We start from the raw sequence: 18,775 nt of genomic DNA, 5'->3' as shown, positions 1-18,775 counted from the left end.
AGTAGCATGAGTGCAGCTGAGCTCTGTCATGCACAAGGATAGCTTTCTCCAACTCAGTGTAAGCATCATTCTCCTTGATAGACTACTCCAATTCTTCCAGCTCCATAACATCTATCACATCACTTCATTGCCTACATCAATTGTTTAGGGCACAGTGTGCTTTGGTGATGCAGCTAACTCTACCTGAACTATGTTGGAGGATTCTCCTCAGATTGCTCCAAGCACCAGAACCACATTGTCAGACGTTCTGTCATCTACTTTACCACGATTCTGGTTGCAGCATGTGCACCAACTTGATGAAGGTGCCACATTGGTTGAGTAACCAACATATTACATCAAAAAGGGATTGCCTGCTGCTCTCTGACACACTTCCCATCTCAAACTCATGTGACCTTATGAAACTTGCCATTGAATTCAGTACAGTCAGTCGTTATTCTGTATGTTCCCATCATCTCATCAAGTTTCACAAATGATAGGATGGTTTTGGTTAGCATTCTTCTCCTGTTAAGTCACTGTCTCTAACATCTGCATAACTTAAATAACAACTTTAGGTCTATAAGCATCAAGATACCTTTGAACAACATTTGTCCCTTAAGCATGTTCCCTCTGCATGCATTACAAATGGTTGAAATCATGATTTCATACAGTCATAGAGATGTACAGCACGGAAACAGACTCTTTGGTCCAACTTATCCATGCCAACCAGATATCCCAACCCAATCTAGTCCCACTTGCCAGCACCTGGTCCATATCCCTCCAAACCCTTTCTATTCTCATATCCATCCAGATGCCTTTTAAATGTTACAATTGTACTAGCCTCCACCGCTTCCTCTGGCAGCTCATTCCATACACTTACCACCCTCTGAGTGAAAAGGTTGCCTCTTAGGTCTCTCTTATATCTTTCCCCTCTCACCCTAAACCTATGCACTCTAGTTCTGGACTCCCCCTCCCCAGGGAAAAGATTTTGTCTGTTTATCCTATCCATTCCCCTCATGATTTTATAAACATCTATAAGGTCACCCCTCAGCCTCCGACACTCCAGGGAAAACAGCCCTAGCCTATTTAACCTCCCCCTATAGCTCAAATTCTCCAACCCTGGCAACATCCTTGTAAATCTTCTCTGAATCCTTTCAAGTTTCACAACATCTTTCCGATAGGGAGGAGACCAGAATTGAGCGCAATATTCCAACAGTGGCCTAACCAATGCCCTGTACAGCCGCAACATGATCTCCCAACTCCTGTACTCAACACTCTGATCAATAAAGAAAAGCATACCAAACGCCTTCTTCACTATCCTATCTACCTGCGACTCCACTTTCAAGGAGCTGCGAACCTGTACTCCAAGGTCTCTTTGTTCAGCAACACTCCCTAGGACCTTACCATTAAGTGTAAGTCCTGCTAAGATTTGCTTTCCCAAAATGTAGCACCTCGCATTTATCTGAATTAAACTCCATCTGCCACTTCTCAGCCCATTGGCCCATCTGGTCAAGATCCCGTTGTAATCTGAAGTAACCTTTGCTGTCCACTGCACCTCAATTTTGGTATCATCAGCAAACGTATGAACTATACCTCTTATGCTCCCATCCAAATCATTTATATCAATGATGAAAAGTAGTGGACTCAGCACCGATCCTTGCAGCAGTCCACTGGTCACGGGCCTCCAGTCTAAAAAAAACCCTCCACCACCATCCTCTGTCTTTTACCTTTGAGCCAGTCCTGTATCCAAATGGCGAGTTCTCCTTGTATTCTGTGAGATCTAACCTTGCTCACTCGTCTCCCATGGGGAAACTTGTCAAATACCTTATTGAGGTCCATATAGGTCACATCTACCACTCTGCCCTCATCAATCCTCTTTGTTACTTCTTCAAAAAACTCAATCAAGTTTGTGAGACATTATTTCCCATGCACAAAGCCACATTGACTATTCCTAATCAGTCCTTGCCTTTCCAAATACATGATCCTGTCCCTCAGGATTCCCTCCTTTTTCAAATAGAATGTAGTCACAGTTTGCAACATGTACATCATTTATTAACCCCTTCAATGTCCTAGCATCTAGCAGATATGGATCCCATGCTTTTGCCCATCAAACTGTCATGACTCCACCCTACCTGGGCAATAGCCCAGCCAATTACCACTTGCATTTTGCATCCAGAAAACAGCAAGTGATTGCAGGAAATGCAAGTTGCAGTGGATGCCATCAGTACTGGCTCAGATTGTTTGCTAATACTAGCTCTGCCCTCCTGCAATACCTCACGCCTCCATGTCCCCATTTGCCTCACTGTACCCTTTCTATCTACATCCCTTACCCCACATTGTTCTTCACCTGCAACTGTCCTCCTTCCCTGTAGAAGCTGACATTAAACCTTAATAATTCCCACCTGTCCTCTATGCTACCAATGGAGGCCATGCTGGTGATCTCTGTCACTAGTTCCTCTTCCATGCCCACCATTGCTATTCTGTATATGCTCTATACACCTTCAGTTTACCTCCATCTATGTCTATGTCCCTACTTCCATACATGCCTCTGCTTTCCCCCACCACAATCTCTGCACCCCAATGCCTTTTAACATGTTACCTGCTGCCCCTACTCTATCAATGATCAGCCATTAGGCGCCCAGGACTCTGACTGCCTGATTGATCAGATCCCTGACTGCTCACTTACTGACATACATGAGTCCCCTGACTGCTGGTGCTGGCCCTGTAGGACTGAGCTTTGCCCACTTGCCAGACTGTAATCAGACAGCTCCCAAACCTTAATTGTCCCAAGCTGGCAACTGACCATTGCCAAACTGCTGAACTGTGTGCGGACTGTGCCTGTGACTAATGGATAGTGTTCTGCCACCCCTTGACTGGAGTGAGAACTGGCCCCCACCTAGTTTCTGACATGGCTATTTGGTTGAATAAGTGTGCAGTCTGTTTGCCGTGAAGAAAGTCAGTATGTGTTAGATTGACATTGCTGCCCTTCATGAATGCAACCCCAAGACCCCCTTGACAATTCCCTAATGACAAGCAGACTGTGTGTCCACGCAAAATAGGCAGTACTGATTCAGGCAGCTCTGCCTGAATCACCAATGTACTAACAGGAATGGCAAAGTAAAACATGTATGGTGCAAGTATGGAAGTGGGGCACTGGAAGAACAAATGAACAAGCCTTGAGCCGCATAAGGTCTAATCTGTGAGCTGGGTGCCGGTCCCTGTGTGAGATATGCTCTTGTAGCAGCCTTCAGTGCTAGTTGTCAGTGTGCTGTACAATGCACATGTATCAGAGAGGAGCCATGATGATCATGTGCGATACGCATATTATCAGATGCCAATGTCCTTGGACAAGGGGTACATGTGGCTGATGCCCATACATTATGTCCTGAGATACTGCTTTGAGCTAAACAACATGGAAGCTTCTCTCAACCAGTGGTGTGCTGCATTTGCCAAGTACTTGTCGAGAATTCCTGACATCTATATTGTTCAGTGCATTTGATGAGAGGAAGCTGAATATTAATAAGCTGTGTAACTGTGTTAATGAAGCATTTAACAAGCTATAGTTCCCTTTAATTGACAACTCATTGCTGCCAAAGAAAATACACATCGATACTTGGCAAATGCATAAAAGATGCTGTGAATTGGGCCTTGCTGAACTTCTCACCCAATTCTGCCTTCTACCTTGCCATTGCTTACATCACTTGGACCTCTATAAAATTCCACACAAAGTCTTTGTTTAGCTTCTCTGCCAGTTTCCCATAAAGTCGTCTTGTCCTTTGGCATCAATATTGTCCAGAAATCTGTTGATTGAGCTTCTACAGCCCTTTGGGGTAGAGAATTGCAAAGATTCACCACTCTGTTAGTAAGAGATTTTTCCTCATCTCATCCTTAGATTATTTCTAGAATCACTGGGCTGGAGGAACATTTTATCTTCATCCCTTGTCAAGCCCAATAAGAATTTTGTAAGTTTCAATGAAATCACCTGTTCTTCAAACTCTCGAGAAACCAGATTGACTTTCACCAATTCCCTTCATTAAACATTCTGCCATGCTCGGGATTCATCTGGTGAAACTCCGTTGCATTTTCTCTATCCTGCCTTAGATAGGAAACCAAAACTATATGTAATTCTACGTGTGTCATCTTACCAAGGCTTTATACAATTGCAGCAAGACACCTTGACTTCTGTTCAAATTCCCTTGCATAGACATCCAACATACCATTTGCTTTCCGAACTGCTTGCTGCACCTGCATGTTCACATTTAGTGACTCATGAACAAGAACATTTGGAAATCAACACTTCACTATCTCTCTCAGTTTAAGAAATATTCAACCCTTCTGTTTTTTCTGCAAAAATGGATAACTTCACATTTATTTCCATATGAAATCTGGCATATTATTGCTCATTCATTAGCATTGCCAAATCCCCTTGAAGCACCTTGGTGTCATCTGCAAATTTGAAAAATTTACAATTCATTCCCACATCAAGTGATTCAGAAGTGTTGTGAACAGCTGTAGACCTTTAGGTTAAACTTGCTGCCAGTCATGTCTCCCTAATGAGAGAATGGCCATATAGTCCTCTGGGACGTTGGTGACTTTACTCGCTCTATGAGCTTGGATAGAGGATTTGATAACTAATAGAATACAGAGAGTTCGGATAAGGGGAGCATTTTCAGAAACACAACCTGTAACAGTTTAAACAAATGAGAGGTGACCTATTGAAACATATAAGATTCCTGGGGATGACAGGGTAGGTACAAAAAGATTATTTCCACTTAAGAGCGAGTTTCAGATCTGTGAGCATATCTCAGAATAGGGGTCACTCATTTAAGACCGAGGTGAGGAGGAGTTTCTTTTTTCAGAGGGTAATGAACCTGTGGCATTCTACACTGCAGAGGGCTGCTGAGACTAGGCAATTAAGTTTACTTAAAGCTGAGATATACAGGTGTTTTAATTAGCAAAGTAAGCAAAGATTATAGGGAAAAGGCAGAAATGTGGCGATAAGGATTATCAGATCAGCCATGATCTCATTGACTGGCAGAGCTGACATAGTGGGCTGAATGGCCTATTTCTGTACCTACATTTTATGGTCTCTTAGACACTAACACTTTCCCTACTACTTGCATCAAAATTAACAGCTATGTAGTTCTCCATTCTCTCTCTTCCTCTCTTAGAGTTTACATTTGCTACATTCCAGTCTGTAGGAACCTTTCCATCATCTAAAGAAATTTAGAAGTTAACCACTATCTCTGTGGCTTTCTCCTTTAACTCTGTGATGTAACTGATCTAGGGGATTTATCAATTTTCAATCCATTTAATTTTTGAAGTATTACCTTTTTACTAATACTAATTTAGTTTAGTTCCTCATTCCTGAGTCACTTAGTTGCTTTAATGTATGTCTCAATGTATATTCTTCCATAAAGACGGCTACGGAGTAGTTGATCAGTTTCCCCTCCATTTCTCTGTTCTGCACTATAAAGTTTCCTGTTACCACCTGTTATTTGCCCACATTTGCCGTAGTTAATCTTTCCACACACCAAAAGAAGCTTTTACAGTCTATCTTCCACAAATCCAGTCCACCTGGATGCTGGGTCAGATGTTAATTTTAAATCTGAGATAGTTAATTTTTTTGTTAAGGAAAGGTATTAAGGGTTATGGGCCAAAGCCAGGTATATGGAAATGAGCATTCAATGGTACAATGAAAAGAAAGTGCTTACTATCTGGGGGCCTATAAACAGCTCCCACCAGTATTTGCTTCTGCTTATTGTTTCTTAGTTGCATCTAAACTGATTCTACGTTTTGATCCTTCTAAGATCCTCGCTCAGTAATGTACTGAGTTCATCCTAATTCCTAGTCAAGAAGGAAGCATTGGGTAAACTAGGAAACTAGAGGTTGGTCAGTTTAACTTCCGTACTAGGGCAACATTTGAAAGCAATTCTGAGGGACAGAATTAATCTCCTTTTAGCGAGGCAGGGATTAATGAAGAACAGTCAGCATGGCTTTGTTAAGGGGATGTCATGTCTGACCAATTTGATTGAATTTTTCAAAAAAGTGACCAGGTGTGTAGATAAGGGCAGTGTTTTTGATATTGTCTACTTGGACTTCAGCAAAGCTTTTGATAAAGCTCCACATGGGACACTGATCGTAAAAGTAAGGGCTTATGGATCCAAAGAATCTTGACAAATTGGATTGAAAAATGTCTGAGTGACTGTAAGCAGGGGGTGTTTTCCAGACAGCAAGTTTATGTCCAGTTGGATCCCACAGGACTCAGTGTTGGGACCCTTGCTGTAGGAATGTTGATCAGTAAGTTCACAAACAACACAAAAATTGGTGGGGTGGTAAATAATACTGAGGAGGACAGCCTTGGATTACAGGAAGATATAGACAGGCTGGTCAGAGGGACTCATCAGTATTAAATGAAATTCAATCCAGATAAATGTGAGGCGATGCATTGGGCAGAACAGATAAGATAAGGCAATACATGATGAACAGTAGGACCCTGGGAAGCACTGAGAAACAGGTATATACAGGTGATGTACACAGGTTCCTCAAACCGGTGGATAAATTGGTTAAGAAGGCTTATAGTATACTTATATTTGTTAGTCGAGGCATAAAATTTAAGATTGGGGGATTATGCTAGAACTATATAAAATGTTGGTTAGACAACAGCTAGAGTATCATGATGTGCTGTTCTGGAATCCACATTATAGGAGGGGTAGCACCGGGCAAACTGCAGAGATTTACCGGGATGCTACCTGGGCTGGTGAGCTGCAGTTATAGAACATAGAACATAAAACAATACAGTGCAGAACAGGCCCTTCAGCCCTTGCAGTTGCGCCGACCTGTGAACTAATCTAAGCCCATCCTTCTACACTATCCCATCATCATCCACATGCTTATCCAAGGACTGCTTAAATGCCCCTAATGTGGTTGCGTTAACTACATTGGTGGGCAGGGCATTTCATGCCCTTACCACTCTCTGAGTAAAGAACCTGTCTCTGACATCTGTCTTAAATCTATCACCCCTCAATTTGTAGCTATGCCCCCTTGTACAAGCCGACGTTGTCATCCTAGGAAAAAGACTCTCACTGTCCACCCTATCTAATCCTCTGATCATATTGTTTGTCTCTATTAAAACCCCTCTTAGTCTCTTTCTCTCCAATGAGAACAGACCCAAGTCCCTCAGCCTTTCCTCATAAGACTTTCTCGCCAGACCAAGCAACATACTGGTAAATCTCCTCTGCACCTTTTCCAATGCTTCCATATCCTTCCTATAATCGGGCGACCAGAACTGTACACAATATTCCAAGTGAGGCCACACTAGCATTTTGTACATTTGCAACATGACATCACGGCTCCAGAACTCAATCCCTCTACCAATAAAACCTAACACACCATATGCCTTCTTAACAGCACTATCAACCTGAGTGGCACCTTTCAGGGATCAATGTACATGGGCTTCAAGGTCCCTCTGCACATCCACATTACCAAGAATCTTTCCATTGACTAGTATTCTGCCTTCCTGTTATTATTCTTCCCAAAGTGAATCATCTCACATTTATCTGCACCGAACTCCATTTGCCATGTCTCAGCCCAATTCTGCAGTTTATCCAAGTCCCCTGCAACCTGCAACCTTCTTCCACACTATCCACCACTCCACTGACTTTTGTGTCACCTGCAAACTTACTAACTCCTCTGCAAACTTACTAACTCATTCACCTATGCCTGTGTCCAACTCATTTATAAAAATAAACAGCAGTGGTCCAAAAACAGATCCTTGTGGCACACCACTAGTATCTGGACTCCAAGCTGAATATTTCCCATCAACCACCACTCGCTGCCTTCTTACAGAAAGCCAGTTTCTAATCCAAACTGCTAAATCACCCTCAGTTCCATGCCTCTGCATTTTCTCCAGTAGCCAACTATGTGGAAACTTGGCAAGGGCTTTACTGAAGTCCATATACACCACGTCAACTACCATACCCTCATCCATATGCTTGGTCACCTTCTCAAAAAAACTTAGACGTTTGTGAGACATGACCTGCCCTTGACAAAACCATGTTGACTACCTCCAATGAAATTGTTGCTTGCTAGATGATTATAAATCCTATCTCTTATAATCCTTTCCAAAACTTTTCTGACAACAGATTTAAGGCTCAATGGTCTATAATTATCTGGGTCATCTCTACTGCCCTTCTTGAACAAGGGCACAGCATTTGCAATTCTCTGGTCCTCTGGTACTGAATCTGTAGAGAACGATGACTCAAAGATCATGGCCAAAGGCTCTGCCGTCTCCTCCCTAGCTTCACAGAGAATCCTTGGATAAATCCCATCTGGCCCAGGGGACTTATCTACTTTCACACCTTCTAGAATTGATAACACTACCTCACTAACCTCAATCCTTTCTAGTCTAACCAGTATCTCAGTCTTCTCCTCTACAATATTCTCCTTTAATGAAGTTATGAAAAGAGATTGGATCTACTGGTGTTGTTTTCCTTAGAACAGAGGAGATTGAGAGGGGGAGTGATTGAAATGTATAAATGCATAGATAGGGTAGACAACAAGAAACCTTACCCCTTGATGTAGGGGTCAATGACTGGGGGCAAAGATTAAAGTAGGGGGCAAAAGGTTTCAAAGAGATGGAAGGAAAACCTTTTTCAATCAGAGGGTCATGAAAATCTGGAGCTCACAAACTCTCAGGGTGGTACTGCAACTGTAGTAGACTTGCCAACTTCAAGGGCATTTAAATGGTCATTGGAAAAGGCATATGGATGAGAATGGAATAGTGTAGGTTAGATGGGCTTCAGATTGGTTCCACAGGTCGGCCGAAGGGCCTGTACTGTGCTGTTATATTCTATGTTCTAGGAGCCCTCATAATATTTAAGTATTTAGATATTCATAAGGCTATGGATCAAGTGCTAGAAAATGAGATTAGAATGGTTGGGTGATTGTTTTTGACCAACACATGCAATGGGGTGAAGGGCCTTTCTCCGTGCTGTAGATCTCTATAACTGTAACATTGCTACTATGTCTCCCTTTCCTTTTTGCCTTTCTTTCTTAAATGACAAGTATCCTTGGATAGTCAGTTCCCAATCTTGGTTACCCTCCTTTTTAATGTCAACTAGCAACATTTTTATTAATGGCAACTAAATTATACTCAATGATCTCAATTTGTGTCTTAATTAAACATTTTGTGAATGCGATGTGCGTTCAGATAGAGTCCTATTAATTCTGCCTTTTTAACATTATACTGTATTCTGATTCAATTTTATGCTTGCTGTTCCTTAATCTTTCCTCTAAGTTTGCTAAGTATATTTCTACGTCCTGTTTACAGTTTTGCTTCCCTTCAACCTGAGTTTCCTCTGAGTATCTGCCCCATCCCAAAACTAGTTTAACTAGTTATCAACAGCAGCAGCACATTTCTCTGTAAGGATATTAGTCATGATCCTGCTTAAATGTGACTTGTTGATCTTGCACGTGCCTCGTCTTCCCCAGAACCGAACCCAACATCTCAGAAATTTGATGTATTCCCTCCTTTACCATTTCTCCAGCCACATGTACAATTGCTCAATTCTCATTTTCCTATATTAACTAGTATATGGGACTGCTAATCCTGAGATTACTGTACTAACTGCCCTGCTTTTTAATCTGCTTTTGAGCTCCTTGAAATCTGGTTTCAGCACCTCATTTCCCATCCTAGCTATGCTGTTGCACCAACAAGCGTCCAAGAACTCCGAGACATCGGTGTTTATGTGCATAAGTCCTTAAAGGTGTAGGGCAGGTTGTGAGAATAGTTAATAAGACATAGTGTAGCCTAAGCTTTATTAATAGGGGCATAGAGCACAAGAGCAAGGAACTTGACGCCAGTTCGACCTTGGGTGAGTTATTGCATTCAGATTTGGGCAGCACAATCTAGGAAAGATGCAAGTACATTAGGGAGAGTCTAGAAAGGATCCATGAGATTGGTTTCATTGACAAGGAGCTTCAGTTATGAAGTGAGATTGGAGAAATTAAGACTTTTCATTTGAATAAAGAAGGCTGAGAGGAGATTTTATAGAGCTAGTCAAAAAGAAGAGAGAGGTCTGGACAGAGTAGATAGGGAAAAAAATTAAAGATTTGACAAAAGAACTGAAAGCAATATCAGAAATAAAAGAACATTTTCATGCAGTGAAAGTTAAGGCCTGAAATGCATTGCTGAAGAGTCTAGTGCTTTCCTATTATCCTTATGAAGGTGGTAGTGAGCTAACTTTTTGAACACTTCAGTTAATTTGTTGTCGGCACACCCATAATGATATTAGGGAAACAGTTGTCCAATTTTGATCCAGGACCATTGATGGAATGTCAAAATATTTCTAATTGGAATCATAATTTTTTCTGTACAGAAGGAGGTCATTCGACCCATTGTGTTTGCACTGGCTCCCGAAAGAGCCACATAACTCGTTTCATTCTCCAGTCCTATCTCTTTAGCCCTCAAAATTGATCACTTTCAAACGTATGTCCATCTCTGTTTTGAAAGCTTGCATGGAATCTGCCTCCACCAATCGCCAGGAAACCCATTCCAAATCCCAACAATTGCTTAAAGAACTTTCTGCTCTCTTCACTCTATTACTGATAATATTGAATTTGTGACCCTTAGTTACTGACATACCAACTAGTGGAAACAGAATATCCTTCTTTACCCTGTAAACATTGTTCATAATTTTGAACACCTCATCTCTCAATCTTCTCTGCTCCAATGAGAATACGCCCAATTTCTCTTTCTTTAAAATACCTTTCCATGTATTTAAACTTCTTCATTCTTGGTATCATTCTAGTAAATCTCCTTTGCACTCTTTTGAGGGCTTTAACATCCTTCCTTAAATAGGTGCTTAGAACTAAACACCTACTCCAAATGTGGTCTGGCCAACAATTTTGAGGTGCAGCATCACTTCCTTGCTTTTATACTACATGCTTCTATTTATAAACCCAAGGATCCTATAAGCCTTCTTAATAACTGTTTCAATTTGCCTGCCAACCTTCTGTTCCTGTACTCCCCATAAAGTTGTACCATTGAACCTGTATTTTCTATCCATGTTTCTTCTACCAAAATGTATCACCTCGCTTTTCTCTGCCTTGAATTTCATCTGCCTATTTGGACAACTCATCAATGTCTCTCTGAAGTCGCTCAGCATCACCCTCACAATTCACTATTCTCCCTAGCTTAGTATCATCAGCAAATTTAGAGATTTCATCCTCAATACTAATCTCCAAATCATTTATACAAATCAGACAAAGCAAGCATCCCACTCTGTTCTGTGGAGAACACCACTTTGAACTCCTCTCCAATCTGAGAAATGCCCATCTATACACATCCTCTGTTTTCCTTTCTTTTAGCCAACTTCCAGTCCATGCTGCCAAGGACTCAACAATCCCAGACATTTCTAATTTGCTAACCAACCCGTCATGCGGTACAGTATCAAATGCTTTTTGAAAGTATAAATATATAATATTCACAGCATTACTCTCATCCACTGCCTCTATCACCTTGTCAAAGAACTCAAGTTTGTCACTCATGACCTGCCCTTGATAAAACTACATTGACTGTCTAGTATGAACTTATTTTTCTCTATTTATTTATTTACCTTCTCTTGTATTATGACCTCCATCAGTTGTCCCACTATTGATGTCAGGCTGACAGTCTTATGGTTTCCTGGGGTTTCAAGATTGGCAGTAGAGCTGCCTTTGTCCTTCTAGATGGAAATGACTATGCGTTTTGAAGTTTCTGAGCAGTATCTGAGAAGCTGCAATTGATGTTGAACATTGTGCAACTGTCAGTGAACATCTAGGTTCTGACATTTTGATGGAAGAAAGGGCATTGATGAATTAACTCAAGATGGTTGAGCCTCCAACACTACCGAAGAAATCTTGAAGAGATGTCTTTGGACTCAGATGACTGACCTGTAATAACAACAACACCCATCTTCCCTTGAGCTAAATACGATTCCAATGCAGAGAGTTTTCCTTATTGACTCTAGTTTTGTAGAGCTCCTTAATGTCAAGGTCTGTCACTCTCACCTCACCTCTGGAATGCAACTCTCTTATCCATGCTTGAACCAAGACTGTAATGACTCTAATGCAACTTAAGCATCAATGAGCATGTCATTAATAACCAAGTGCTGCTTAATAGCACAATTGATGATCCCTTACATTACTTTACTACTGATCAAGTGTAGACTGATGAGGCAGCAATTGGCTCGGTTGGATTGTGCTGCTTTTTGTGCTCAGGATATGCCTGTGCAATTTTCCATATTGCTGTTAGTTAAGTAAGAAATTAAAAGGGTTAAAACAGGAAAAACAATACTCAAAAATTCAATGCCAATTAGGATAATACAACTGAATTATTTGTCTTCCATGAACTTCCTTTAACATTGATTCCCTTCACCACAAATGCAAGGCGACATCAGTATGTACAATCTACAAGGTGTACAACAGCTTCTCATCCAGACTCCTTTGACAGCAACTTTTAAACCCATGACCTCTACCACCCAGATGCATGGGAACTTGTAAGTTCCCCTCCAAGCCACGCACCATCCTGATTTGGGACTGTATAATTGTTCCTGTGCTGTCACTGTTTCAAAATCCTGGAACAGCTTTGTGGGTGTACCTAAAACCCAAAGACTGCTGCAGTTTAAGAAGGTGGCTTAGCACAACCTGCTCAAAGGCAATTAGGGATGGTGTAAGAATGTCCACATACTAAATGAATAATCATTTTTATAAAGTAAATCCGGTGTATAAAGCTAGTCTTAGTGATGGAGACGATAGCAACTATCATTAACTTATAAAAAACACATTTAGTTCACTAATACCTTGTAGGGAAAGAACTCTTTGCTTGATCTGGCCTGGAGGTAACTTCAGTTTTTCAGCAAGTAGTGCAATCTTAACTGCTCTGTGAAATAGCGCTCAATTTTGGCAATTATGTGTCGACAAAAAGTACTTGTCAATGATACCCACATCCTATGATAGAATGAAAAAATAATAAAAGTGGGTCATTCAAAGTGATAATATAGTGGTTTGAAAGTTAGTATGCAATTTCAAATGATTAGTAAACCTTAGTCTATTTACCTTCAGATTTGGAGGCAAAGGGATACTTCTATGATTCAAAATATATAAAGCATAGCTAAACCATCTTAAAGGAATTATTATATAGATTTTATTTATTAATCTTGGCATCTTATGTGGCTACAACCATTAAAGAAATAGAGTATTATTAAATGGTGGACTTTGATGGAAAAAGGCCAACCTGACACTAAGAAACCCTTGTTAAGCTTGAATTTTTTTTTAGCTTAGCTGTTTGAGACAGAATATTTGTGGTAGCTTAATATGCAGAATAAAAAACTGAGTGAGTACCTGTTTGAGGTGATACAGAGATTTCAAGAACTAATTTTCCAATCAAGGATTGTATCCACATAATTAATTCATATTTCTAAATTTTAAAATAACTTCCTTTGGAAGTAAAGATCATAAATGGCTGAAGTAGAAGTTTGAAATATGGCAATATTTATTGTCTTAGGGATAATAATTGTCATTTTAAATTTGATTTATCAACACGAATGCCATAATCGTGAAATGTCGTACCCACCAACTACGTTCTCACATTCCAGCTCCTGATAATTTTTTAGGATTCCTAAAGAATATTTAACTGATGCTATGATATTCTGCAGTAAATCTTAATCACAGATGCTGAAAAATGGAATTTCTGTTAAGTATAGATGTATTTCTGGTAATAGGAATACATTGTCAACTGTAATTAGCAATTTTCAAAATGGATTATTACCTAAATGAACTGAGAAGGTTTGACATTGCAATATTCAGCATTCTTGCAAAGTCCAAGAAGTATTAATAAAGTAAACCAAATGCTTCTTGCCACAACTACCTGATGAAGGAACGGTGCTCCGAAAGTGAGTGCTTCCAAATAAACCTGTTGGACTATAACCCTGGAAGTGTGTGATTTTTAACTTTGTCCATACCAGCCCAACACCGGCACCTCCAAGTCAAATGTTTATTAATAGTGAAGACACAGTTTATATATGCCAACAGATAATAACACTGAAGGGAAAAGTGCAACTTATGTGTAAAAATATATAAGGTGGCTACAATTCTGCAGCTACCGATGTTAGCCAATGGAAATGCACATTTGGCAAATAGTCATGAGATCAAATGGCAACAGAACTCTGTGCATTAGTGCTTCAATTTATACACACAGCTTTGTTTTACCAGCAACTAAATTTTTATGCTTAGTGTTCACAAAATGTCTGTTTTCTAACAACATTAAAATAAATTGCATCAGTTTTCAAAATGTATAGTAGTACCTCAGTTTTGTATAGGATGTAATATATAAAATATTTCTCATCATTCCATTTGTTACAATATTTGGCCTGAGTATGTGTAAGATCAGAACTTTACAAATTGATTACTTGCACATTTACCAAAATGAGGTACAATATAAATATAAGCACATATTATTTTCTATTATTCATTTAACAATTCTTTTAAAAAACTTAACTCCACCATATACAATCAGCATTTTTGTTTTCTTGTAATTTCCTTTGAATGGAAATATAATGTATATCAAGATAAATTATCTTTCATTGCAGAAGGAGATTTTACAAGATGAAGAAGTTGAAGATGAGAACCATGAAAAAGAGGATAATGAAGAATTGGTTGACAGTGTGGATGAGGTGGATAATGGTGAAATAATGGCAAAAAAAGAACTCAGATTTGATAATGAAAGAGAAAATTATGTAAGTGAATAGGATAAATGTCAGATGTTTGTACCCTAACTTTCCCTAGTTTACCCTAATTTGCTTAGAGAAGCTCCTTTTACCTTAGCATGATTGGTTTTGTACGTTTTCAGAATATGTGTTATTAAATTTAAAAATTGTATTTGTTTGGCACTACAGAACTTGCATATTGCTGAAAAGAGTGAAGTGTTACTGAAGCTGTTTGTCTTGCACTCACCAGGACAAATATAAGTTGCTAAATTTCAAGCTGTCATAATTTGTATCACTAAAAAAGGGTGCTGATTTATTGGTAAGTGATTGGCTGAGGTGTTCATATGGAGAAAACAACAGGACACTGTAGCCTCTCTAAACTCTTAGATAATTCAAAAAAGGCACGAGGCTTCAATGTAATCCTTTAGTTTGCAGAGAATGGGTTGCTTCGTATGATTATGTGTCACTTCTAGCAACCTTAAATGTTCTAAGCTTGACCAATTATCTTGAGTTGATTGTTAGTTTAGTTGCTAGCACAGAGGGTTGTTCAGATCTGATATCCAATCACAGAATCACAGGTTACAGTAGATATTTTATTTTGGAGTTTGCAAACATGGGCCAATTGAATGGGCTGTACTCTCCCAATCATGAGTAAGAGCTGAAAATGTGTTGCTGGAAAAGCGCAGCAGGTCAGGCAGATCCAAGGAACAGGAGAATTGACGTTTTGGGCATAAGCCCTTCTTCAGGAATGAGGAAAGTGTGTCCAGCAGGCTAAGATAAAAGGTAGGGAGGAGGGACTTGGGGGAGGGGCTTTGGAAATGCGATAGGTGGAGGGAGGTCAAGGTGAGGGTGATAGGCCGGAGTGGGGTGGGGGCGAAGAGGTCAGGAAGATGATAGCAGGTTAGGAAGGCGGTGCTGAGTTCGAGAAGGAGATGTGGCTGTGATAGCGAGTCTGTCATGAATAATCAAAGGAACATGTTGTTTGATGCATGGTAAATAACTTGTTAGGACATATGGCCCATCTACCTGGCATTTTACCAACACTGATATTTAAAGAAAATATTGCTAAAGTGGTGCTGGGCAGAATGTCTTTTTGGATTCAAGACAGCATCCTGGTGATAGTAGCAGTGTAAAATGGCTTGATTAAACTGTTGCTTAAACTTTTGAGATACTTTTGCCTTTCCAGAGTAATTTTAGGTAGTTCATGGACTCTTATTAAGTCCCAAACTGATAGCCTTTTGTCCAATTCCAATTTTTTTTTCTCATGTTCTGCAATGTTTTGATCAGGATAGCAATTGTCCTCCAGGATCGCTTTGACATTATAGCATGTGAAGTTGTCAGAATCTCAATGTATACATGAACTGGTGATGCTAGGCTTAGACAGAAGTGGTGAACCCATTATTAGATTTCTCAACCACATTCTATATAAAGGATGTGCATTAGATAGCTTCATCAACAGTGACGTTTATGACAAGAGTCTCGGAGAAATAGGACTTTTAGCATGTTGTATAGTATGACAAGTAAAGACTGGAAATAATTTTCACTGAGGGTTAGTAGGTTTAACAAGGTCTGTGTCAAGTCAGAACAATAACATTGGTAAGAATGCTGAGGAAGGCAAGAGGAATGGGAGAAAAGCAAGTTGGAAATGGAACAATGAATGAGGACAAGCAAAACTTGTCGTAAACAGGACCGATGGTGTGTGGGCTGCAGACAACGTAGGGTCGGAAATTGCAGGAGGTAGGATCAGGTAAAGCACCTGTGGTAAAAACAGCAAGTTTGGTGATGTAGATATTTGGGGAGGTGACAAAAGACTAACAAAAAGATGCGTTTTAAGGAGAAGAAGAAGTTGGGGAGAGGGATTTCTGGAATTCAATCTCTAGGTAGATGAAAGCAAGGTGGTACAAAGCAGAGGGGATGCATAAGATGGCAGAGTCAGCAGACTTTGCAGATATAGAATTTTTGAGTACAGAAGCAAGCCAATTGTTGCCTTAAAACAAACAAAAAAACTCCACACCCCCTGGCATCTTCCTGAGTAGCATGGTTCAATGCATATTCTGTTGAGTTGCCATTGAGCATAGATAATGTACCCTACTTTCATCATTCCCTTTCATTTTACTGAGATCTTAACTTGTGAGGATGTCATTTTTTTAATATTGTCACTGCTTTTTTTTTGCAAGGTAACATCAATTAATCGAGAAAATGCAGAATCTGAAGAAGATGAGCAAGGTATGTATTTATTATGCAGTGTTTGAACCCTCTTCTCCAACTTCCTCTTCTCCTTAAAACACATATCTTTGTTAGTCTTTTGTCACCACCCCAAATATCTACATCATCAAACTTGCTATTTTCATTACAGTACTAGAAACTTTGACTGTTGAATTAAAGAGAGCCAATTGTTCGATCTTTGCAAATTGGTTATTGGAAATTTGTTTCCCACGGCACACTTCAGATAGCAGATATTTTAACTTAAAATTGTTTGCATCATCTTCCTGTAAGAAAAGATTTGGGCAGATAAATGTATACTTTTTACATAAGTCTATTTTGATTGTTTATAATAGCTATTGGCCAGTGTAAATTTTTTTATTGTTCTTCATTTCAAAGACGTTTTAATATTGAGGCAGTCATAATTATGTAGTTATAATGTAAAACAAAGGGCTTCGAGGACAGTATGAAATTCTTGGATTTTTGCACACTGACAATCTGATAGCCATTATGGGGTTATGGCATGAGGATGACAAGGATTAATCCTGAATATTGAGGTGTGTATGACATTCAAGAAGAAAAGTAAGAAGCTGGGTAAAGGTGGAGGATAGCACCGTTAATCAAGAATGATATTAGTGGAGTAATGAGAGTGACCTTAGTTCAGGAAATCAGAATGCAGAATCCGTTTGGTTAGAAATGAGAACAGTTACTTGTGGGAGTGGTCTATAGACCTTTTAACAGTAATAACAATATAGAACAAAGTATATGGGGAGAAATATTAAGTGCTTTTTGATAATGGGACAGTAATAATCGTGAGTGAATTTAATCTATATATAATCTAGATAAGATCAGATTTGAAAATTGCAATGCTCATGGAATCCTTTTGAGATGGTTTCTTCAAGCAGCACATTTTGTATCGACTAGACATCAGGTTATCTTGGTATTGTGTATTGTGACAGGATTAATGAATTACCTCAGAGTTAAGGCTAGGTTGCAGAGACCACAATTAGGCTGAATTTTACATGGTTAAATAAGGAAGTTGGAGAACACGTCAAACTTGAGGAAAAAGCATATAAATTGTACAAAGATTACTGGCTGGTCAGATGGTTGTTCAAAATATAAAGAACGACAGAAAATGACTAAATGTTTAATTGGGGGAAGATTTGGAGTATGAGAGGAAGCTGGCTGGGAAGTAAAAACAGATAGCAAGAGTTTCTACTGGTTATTAAAAAGAAAGTGTAAACAAAGTGAGTATTAGTCCTCCAGAGGAAGAATGGGAGCTAATAGTAGATGATAATAAAGTGGTGGATGATACTAACAAATATTTTGCTTTTCCCTTCATGATAGAGGATTCAAAAAAATTAAAAGTAAATGTGGAAGGGAGAGAGGAATTTAGCAAAATTTCAATCACCAGGGACACGGTACAAAGCAAACTGCATACAGAGGTGACAGATACATTGGTGTCAACTTTCTACGATTCCTTAGATTCAAGAAAGGTTCTATTGGACTGGTAAATAGCGTGTACAGTACAACCCCGGTAATCCGAATATCGATTATCTGAATTTCAGATTATCCGAACAAGATCTTAAGATCTTGATGTTTGGGTAAACTGTGTTATCCAAACAAAATACTCTCCACCCATGTCGTTCGGATAATCGAGGTTCCCCTGTATAACACTGAAGGATGAACAGTCATACAAAACAGACAACCGCAGCTACACTGGCACCAACCCCCCACCTTTTCCTCCGCTACATCGATGACTGTATCGGCGCTGCCTCGTGCTCCCACGAGGAGGTTGAACAGTTCATCCACTTTACCAACACCTTCCACTCCGACCTCAAATTTACCTG

The 18,775-nt window shown here is 39.7% G+C and overlaps 1 protein-coding gene across 2 annotated transcripts in view; it reads left to right on the top strand.

The window, feature by feature from the left end:
* The window catches only part of rpgra (retinitis pigmentosa GTPase regulator a), a 94,703-nt gene that overhangs the window by 60,707 nt on the left and 15,221 nt on the right, over positions 1 to 18,775 (top strand). For both annotated transcript variants that reach the window (XM_043700829.1, XM_043700830.1), the window contains exons 14-15: positions 14,607 to 14,753; positions 16,901 to 16,949. In XM_043700829.1, the coding sequence (XP_043556764.1) occupies positions 14,607 to 14,753; positions 16,901 to 16,949 (196 nt within the window). The remainder of the gene's footprint in view (positions 1 to 14,606; positions 14,754 to 16,900; positions 16,950 to 18,775) is intronic.

Source organism: Chiloscyllium plagiosum, chromosome 12 (assembly GCF_004010195.1).
Source record: "Chiloscyllium plagiosum isolate BGI_BamShark_2017 chromosome 12, ASM401019v2, whole genome shotgun sequence".
In the NCBI taxonomy this organism is placed as follows: domain Eukaryota; kingdom Metazoa; phylum Chordata; class Chondrichthyes; order Orectolobiformes; family Hemiscylliidae; genus Chiloscyllium; species Chiloscyllium plagiosum.
Note: the sequence above shows the minus strand (reverse complement) of the source record. Positions and strands in the feature narration are given on the sequence as shown.